Source organism: Sylvia atricapilla, chromosome 7, assembly GCF_009819655.1.
Source record: "Sylvia atricapilla isolate bSylAtr1 chromosome 7, bSylAtr1.pri, whole genome shotgun sequence".
NCBI classification, from domain to species: Eukaryota; Metazoa; Chordata; class Aves; order Passeriformes; family Sylviidae; genus Sylvia; species Sylvia atricapilla.
The window spans coordinates 17,259,426-17,267,412 of NC_089146.1; the positions used below are offsets into that span (position 1 = coordinate 17,259,426).

General features: G+C 54.2%; 1 protein-coding gene across 1 annotated transcript; it reads right to left on the reverse strand.

Moving 5' to 3' along the window:
- Positions 1-581: 581 nt before the first annotated feature.
- On the reverse strand, positions 582-2,875 carry SP9 (Sp9 transcription factor). Its single transcript, XM_066322793.1, has 2 exons — positions 2,764-2,875; positions 582-2,040 (listed from the first exon to the last, which is right to left on the reverse strand). Exons 1-2 carry the CDS (start codon positions 2,782-2,784, stop codon positions 682-684), a joined length of 1,380 nt encoding a protein of 459 aa, XP_066178890.1. The 5' UTR covers positions 2,785-2,875; the 3' UTR covers positions 582-681.
- Between the last annotated feature and the right edge of the window lie 5,112 nt (positions 2,876-7,987).

Below are 7,987 nucleotides of genomic sequence, written 5' to 3' on the forward strand. Positions count from 1 at the left end.
CCATGAGTATATTGTTCAGAGTCCTTTAATAATACCAAAATGAAAATATGTCAAGATTTTTTTTTCCATACAGATAAACGCATTTAATTTCTTTAAGAGACCTTAACTTACGTGTATTTGAGTGAAGTGTTAACTCAACATTTTAAATATCTTTTACATATATACTGACTTCCACAAAGTGCATCAGAATTTTAAAATAAAAAAAAAAAATAATCGGAACCCCAAAACCTCCCTGAATTTCAGGAATTCACCAATTAAAAAAAAAAAAAACCAACTCCCCAAACCCCCTATCAGATCAACATTTACAAGAAAAATAAGGGAACACGATCTGGTTTTCTTTTTTTTTTTTTTTTTTTTCTTTTTTCTCCTGTTTTTCTTCTTTTTTTGAACCCTATTTATACAGATGTTTATGAGATACAGAGGGACCGTCTCAGACTTGTAGCTGTATTTCTCACCTTAAGCCTCTCTTAGGATGCTTGCCTTCCAACAGAAAGAGAAAAGGGAAACGGAAGAAAGTGTCACTCGGTACCTACTGGCCGGGCGGGACGGGGGCCGCGCCTCTCCGGCCCCGCCGTCCCCCGGCCCGCCCCCGCTGCGGCCCGGGCCGCCGTGGGCGTGGGGCGGCTCGCGTCCCTCCGGCGGGCGCGGGGCACAGTCCGAGCGGCTCCGGCGGCGCTGCCCCTAGGAGTCGCCGGGCCCCGCGGTAGGTTCCTTGCCCGGTCCGCGGGCGGCGGCGCCCACCCCCTCGTGCAGGATGAGGTCGGGGGACTCGGAGCGCGGCGTTTCCAGGTTGCTGGCGTCCGTGTCGCTGTCGCTGCCCTTTTTGCCCCCGCCGCCCCCGTTGTGCGTTTTGATGTGTTTGCTCAGGTGGTCGCTTCGCATGAAGCGCTTGTTGCAGACGGGACAGGCGAAGCGCTTCTCCCCCGTGTGAGTCCGCAGGTGCCGCTGCAGCTCGTCGGAGCGGGTGAAGCGCTTCCCGCAGAAGAGCCAGTTGCAGACGAAGGGCCGCTCGCCCGTGTGCCAGCGCAGGTGCGCCTTCAGGTGCGAGGTCTTGCCGTACACCTTGCCGCAGCCGGGGATGTGGCAGCTGTGCAGCCCCTTGCGCCGCAGGCTGGCCCCCGCCGGCCCCAGCCGCTCGGCCTCCTGGCAGTTGGGGCAGTCGCAGGTGGCGCGGCCCGAGTAGCGGCGGGCGGAGCGGGCCGAGCCGCCCCCGGCGGCGGCGGCGGCGGCGCCCGAGATCATGGCGCTGGCCGCCGCCACCGCCGCGCTGGAGTCCGTGTAGGAGGGCAGCACGGGCTTGAAGCCCTCCTGGGTGAGCAGGTGCTGGCTGGTGGAGAGCAGGTGCGAGGCGGCCGTGGAGCCCAGGCCGGTGGAGCTGAAGGCGGAGTGGGTGAGGGAGCTGAAGTCGGGGTTGTAGGTGCCCAGTTGGGAGTGCAACGAGGCCTGGGGGGCGCCCGAGTGCAGCGAGCTCTGCAGCCCCCCCGCCGGGTTCTGCACCTCGAGCCAGGAGCCCGGGTTGGTGTGCACATCCCACCAGGAGGAGGCCGCTCCGTTGGCCACCTCGCCCGCCGAGAGCGTGGAGTGGAAGCCCGACTTGTACCAGGACTCGTAGGGGTGCGCCATGCCCACCCGCGGGTAGAGGCTCTCGGCCGCCGAGCTGTGCACTTTGGAGATGAAGGCCGACTGCCCGCCGGGCTCCTGCGGGGACACGCCCGCCGCCGCCGCCGCCGAGTTGGAGAAGAGGCCGCCGTAGTCGCTGCTGAAGGCCGAGGATGTGGGCGAGGTGGAAGCCAGGCAGAAGGCGCTGTTGGCGGTGCCCGTGCCACTGGCCAGTCCGTTGGAGCCCCTACTCGTGGCCACCGTGAAGCCCGAGAGGCTGGAGCCCAGGTTGCAGCTGGAGGTGGAGCGTTTCCAGGGGTGGAAGCCCCCTTTGGCGAAGGCGCTAGACTCGGGCAGGGTGGTCAGGGGACTAGTGTTGCCGATCTTGTTGCAGGTGGCGGCCAGCATGGCCAGGGGAGTCGTTCCAAATCTCGGCTCTTCCTGCGGGAAGAGACAAAGCCGGCCCGTCAGCCTAACCCTTGCCACCTCGCCAGGCTCCCGCGGGGACACGGCAGCGCGGGTAGAACCGCGGCGCAACGAGCGGTACCGCGGAAAAGTTTTCTCTTATTTTAGAAGACGGCTCCAGCCCTGCCACGGTCGGCACAATTCGTTTTCCGCCGGGGACCGGTCTCGTCGCCCGAGAGATTTACATCGCAAGCGGGTCCCGACGGGGACAAGCGACACGCGTGTTCCGAGAGGGCTGCTCGAGCGTACCGCCGTTAAACCAAAAATCCCGTGGGAACGAAATGCGGCGTCTCCTCGAGCAACCGTACAGGAGCGACGGAAAAAAAGACACGGCAGCAAGGCGAGCAGTGTGCGGAGCCTTCCGGCTGTCGCCTCGTGCAACGCCGGGCCGGCGAAAATCTTTGGAAATCGAATGTAGTTCGAGTTAAAAAAACAAACAAACAAAAAAAAATCCCAAACCGACAACTGAACAAAAGAAAGCAGAAGCAGCACGGCTTCTCTCCGGCCCAGCGAGTTTTCAGGCTAAACTCTTTGGGAGCCACCCGATGGGCAGCCCGCAATGAAATCCCCCGAGGCGGGCCAGGATCACGTCCCCATCCGCGGGTCCACGCGATTTGCGCAAGGGGCAGCCACGACGCGGCGGCAACGACAGTTTTTCCAGGGGGAAGCCGCGAGGAAGCGCGCGGTGGTGCGACTTACCCCGAGGATAGACGTAGCCATAGCACGTCCGTGGGCTGGGCGGTGGGGCGGAGGGGACGGCGCTCGGTGAGCGCCCCGCGCTGCCCGGCGGCACTAAGGACACTCCGGCGCGGCGGGGCCAAACTCTGCCTAAGTGCGGGCAGCGCCCGCTTTGAAGTACCGCTGGCGGCGGCGCTCGCCCAATGAGGGCGCGGGCGGAGCGGCCCGGAGCGGCCCGGCAGCCAATCAGGCTGCGCGGAGGTGCCGGCGCCGGGGCGCGGGGCGCGTGCCAGTCAGCGCGCGGGGAGAAAACTCCCCGCTCCGGCCCGCGGCGGCCGCGCCGCAATTACCGCCGGCCCCGGCGCCCCGGGCCGCGCCTCCCGCCGGGCCGCGCCTCCCGCCGGCCCGCACCGCCTGCCCGCCGCGGGAGCGGGGCCGGCCGCAGAGGGCAGGCGTCCAGAGCGAGGTCAGCGCCGGCCGAGGGCTGGTGTCACGCCTGACGCCGCTCCGGCGTCTCCTGTAAACTGTGCAGGAGGTGTCCGGTGCCCCTCTGCTGGTGTAGTCACCTGCGATCCTCGCGGCCCGTAAACCATACCTGCGTCGCTTTTATTCAACAGGCCCTTTGCCTCCTTTTCGGGCCGTTTGGGAGCTGTCCGTGTTGGATACAAATAACCTAACAGCGCCTAATGACATTCTGTGAAAACACGTTAGATTTTTTTGTTTGTTTGTTTTCTTCGCTAAATGCCAGAAGTGATTTCGTGCACAACGTATTTCTTACTTTCATTGCAAAAGGAACTGAGGAGGCTTTGTGGTTATATAAAGTGCCAAAAAATTCCAAAGGCAGGGAACCGTCAGGCATCTATCTCTTTGCTCTTGTACCGGGGCGGGAGAGGGGACGACGGGCATTTGACATCCTGTTGTTTAAGATAGAGGATATTGTTTTACAGAGTAATCGCCAGCAAAACACTTTGAAAGTCAAATTCGCAGCCTGCAGCACGTTTTTCAAGCCTCATATACTCCCGTGGAAGCAGTGCTGCTAATGGCAGAAGGCTTGCTCCCTCCTAGCAGTGCTAGGGCGCTGCTGGAATAAGCCTCCCTAGCACTTGCCTGTGGCCTCTGCACTGTGCACACTCCACGCACCCAGTGAGCGACAGAGACTTTACCTGCTCTCTGCATGTGCGAAATGTAAGTCCAAACCTCGGCTCCTCAATGTCTTGCAAGCTAGTCCCTTTGATTTGTAATTATTGGAGGCTTCTTAAGTAATTGGCTAGAACTTGCCCGTACTGTGCCCGCGGAAGATCAATAGGCATGCAACTTTTCATCATCGCAGTCGGCTCTGTGAGGATGGGAACAGGAGCTTTTCCCCTTCCTTTTTGCCGTTCTCAGTGCAGCTGAGTACAATTCTGAACCAGAAATATGATGAGTGCGTTCAAGCAATGCCGGGCCCTTGCTCTGCATTTCAGTCAATATTTCCTTCTCAGTGCCGCCTCAGCCATCCAGTGTAAAACCTAGCAGATGCAAAATAGGCATCGCTTAGGAGCAAGATGGAGAAACCGGGAATTTGAGATTGTGATTTCGCTTTTCTTTACATGTTTATATATATGTGTGTGTATGTGTCTGCATGAATAAGGTGGCCATTGCGGTTTTTTCTACACTGTGTTATGCAATCTATGGGACGACTGCCATGCTAGGAAGGATGTCCCTGGAGAATATCTTTTATTTAAACGTCTAAGGCTATTTTCAAAGGGCGCTCGCCTTTTTGTCGCCGCGTCTTAAACATAGTCGGGGCAGCAGGAGAAAATACTGTTCTGCGCTTAATTCTTTCCACATTGACTCGCAGCCGGCGCAGGGGTCCGGGTAGTGCACGGCGAACCCTTCCCTCGAAAGGTCTGCCCGGAGCACATCCTGAGCGGCGGCTGCACCCAGGGGGCTGTGGCGCTCGGCGGGTGGAGGCGGCAGGAAGGCGGTGGCGGGGGGAGCGATGGAACCCCCACGGGTGAGGCGAGGAGTCCGACATGGACACCTGGGAGCCATCGCCCAACAGGTGACTCCTTCCTTCCCTGCTTCCTTCCTTCCTTCTTCCTTTTCTCCGGAGGAAACCCGCTCCTTCCCAGGAGCCTGCCGTGGTGGTCGTCAAGTGGCAGCGCGGCGCTTCTGCCCAACCCCAGGGCGGCGGGGGGAGAGGGTCTTTCCTCTCATCCTGGGGAAAGTCATCAATAAAATACGGCTGGAAGGCAGATCGAGAGCGTGACGTTTAAAAATGTTGCCTCTACATCAGCGAGTAAAGGCATCCGCTGCCCGCTTGCGCTCCCACAGCAAAGTAGGGATTCTGCTGTGCCTGAAGACTGGCGGGCGGATCTGCCTGCCGCACATCCATCTCCTCGCCCCTTTGTAGTCGGAAAAGTAACTAAAACCCGCAGGAACGAGGCAGGCGGTGGAAAGGCTGAGCGAATGGCGGCGGAAGGGGGAACGCTGCTAAAATCTTTCGGGGGTCAAGTATTTTCTGACAGATTTTTTTCATACTCAAAAAATCGAGTTTTTAAACAAAGATCAATGTGTTATGCTAAAGTGTTGAGCTGACTGTTAAAACATTTGGGGGGATAATGACAATGTAACAAAGGCCTGGTTTGGAGTGAATCATCACCCTTTTAAAAGTTAAAGCAATTTTCAGGAGAATAGCTTTCAGCAAATGCTTTACATTATTCAAAACGGCCAAATAATGCTCTATTATAGAGCCTGAATGCTGCCAGTCAGCCCATAAGTGCAATTTGTGCAAAGGCTCGGTGCCTTATCTCCACTTCTTTATAAAGAGGTGAATATAAAACAATTTCTTCCAAACCCAGACAGAGAGCACGAAAATTGCTTCCCTTTCTGCAATCAGGGCAATTTAACTGGAGTGCAATTAGCACTATTAAATGTCGATTCTGCATAAACAAATCTGACTAAGAAGCGAAAGTGGGGTGAGAACCTCATATAAACTGAAACTGATTTTTTAAAATTATGTATCCGGGTCCTTTACAATTGATCCGTGACGTTTTCATCTCAGAATATATTTACATCATAAATACATTACAGTTAAACCAACATAAATCTAAAAAAAAAAAAAACCTCAATATGAATACTAATAAAGAATAGCCTAATTAAATGCAACAGTTCACTTTCTTTGAACAATATTGTTTCCCATCTTCTCTCTACGAGTGTCTTTTGATCTGTGCAACTACTAAAGTTGCTGTCTTTAGGAGGTAGAGCTGGGAAACAATTCGTTCATTACAGATGGTTGGGAAGCTCCTGGGTTTATATTCAAGAGCATCAGATGAAATGGCTCGTCTGTTCAAGAAGAGCTCTGGGAAAGAGCTGCCAAATATTTGCCAAATATATCGATTTAGCAGCAGTTAAATGTAAGGTTGCTGTACAATTTCCCCTGCATTCTCGAGGGGAAGAGGGGGGGGAGCACGGAGTTTTACCCATGGATGTTACGGGTGGGAAGGGGGCAAACCCTTCCAAGTTTAAGAGAAGCAGCCTAATTTTCTGCCAAACGGAAGGGACATGGGCAGGAAACAGGCAAACTGCTCATTGCCGAGATAAATAATTGCGTCCTGCCAGATTTTTTTTTTTTTTTTTTTTTTTTTTAAGCAACAGTTCTTCCGTGCGAAACCCCCTCCCCCTCTCAATTACACTCTTCATTTATGTGGTCTAGAAGCCAGCATTGATTATCAGAGAAACTCAGAGGGGTACCTGGTGATAAATTAATAACTTCAGTTAGGAAAAGGCTTCCCCACTTTTCTGCCCAAGACTAGATACTACGAGGGGGAAGGGTATGTAGAGATAGTGTTAAAATACAGACCTTGGTGCCTGTTGAGTCCACTGAATTCTTTCCACTATAGAGTTTTTCATTTGTGGGTAAAGAAGAAGTGCAGCTTTTGATTAGAAGGAAATCTTTTATCGTTAATAAAAAAGGGAATGAGCACTGGGATCAAATAGATCATGGAAATTAAATGAAAATTATGGCACTCTCCCACAATTTCTGCTTGATCTTTCATATGATGTTTGTTACATGGTGCACTCCCCTCTCCTCCTGCCCCCTGCACACTGAGCCCCGAGGTGGAGCATCAGGCTGGGCTTTCATCTTTTCTCGATCTTTAAGGTGACACTGTTTAGGAGTAGCAGGGAGACCCATATTACTCTGTATTTTAAAATCTGCACAATAGTTTCAGAAATCCTGTCGCTTACTGAACGCAGTCAAAAGCGTCTTTGGAATTAATTCCCTTCCTCTAAATTCATTTGGACCGTGTATTTTAAAGCTCCCTTGTTCTGTTTATCTCAGCCGGAGACACGTTAACAATTCAAGGGAAGACTAGTGTCAAAGGAAGAGAGGTGACTGCAGACTGGATGATGATTTTAATTACTACAATTATTGGGAGATTATTCAACAGCATCATAGATTTGTTTTCTGCCTTGGTAGGAAAGTCTGAGGAACGTTGTGCGAGGAGCATTGTACGAGGATTTTACCTCTTGAGTTCACATGCTTTCCAGCGCTGTTACGATGTGTAGGTTAGGCATGGACAAGCTCAGACTGCAGCAGGTTGGAAATTCAGCCAGTTCTAGCGTTCAGAAAGCTTTCTTAAAACGCAGGTGTTTCTAAATAGAAAGAGTTTAATTAGTAAACGCTTGGACCCAACGTTTACAGAGCGTAAAACCGCCTTTCCGCACAAGTCCATTAAAGCAGCTCTGCTGACTCGGTAATGAGGTGTGTGCGGTGAGCAGGGCAGCGGCGGCCGGGACGGCGAGCTCGGCGGTCCCTGGCAGCGCCCGGCCCGCCCCGGCCCGCCCGGCCCCTCCGCCCCGCGGCTCCCCCGGCGGCGCCGCTCGGGGCGCGGGCAAGCGGCAGCACCGGGCGGGCGGGCAGGGGAGCGGGCGGGTGCCTCACCGGAGCAGCCTCACCGCCGAGGAGTCCTGTCCCCACGTTTCTCCTGGCATCCCGCTTCCGGTGCCCTCCTAGCTTTTTATACCACGTTTTTAGCCAGGCGTGACTCAGAATGTTGATTGTGATTAAGCAAGCTGTCTATCTAGAGATAGAGATATGTGGCAGCGTAATAGGCAGGATGATTGACATTACAAAGTTCTCTTCGGTCCACAATGACCAATAAATCCTCCTGCAGCTTTTGCCATTTAATGAATTGCTATTTTGGTAGAGGAAAATATGCCAGACCTCCATTCCTATGTTCTCTTCTTCCCCCTCACGCTG

Bases quoted from the DNA above. Each gene is read 5' to 3' on its own strand.
- SP9 (XM_066322793.1), bottom strand. From the start codon at position 2,784: ATGGCTACGTCTATCCTCGGG. The intron at 2,041-2,763 runs GTAAGTCGCACC...CTCTTCCCGCAG, and splicing joins TGGCTACGTCTATCCTCGGG to GAAGAGCCGAGATTTGGAAC.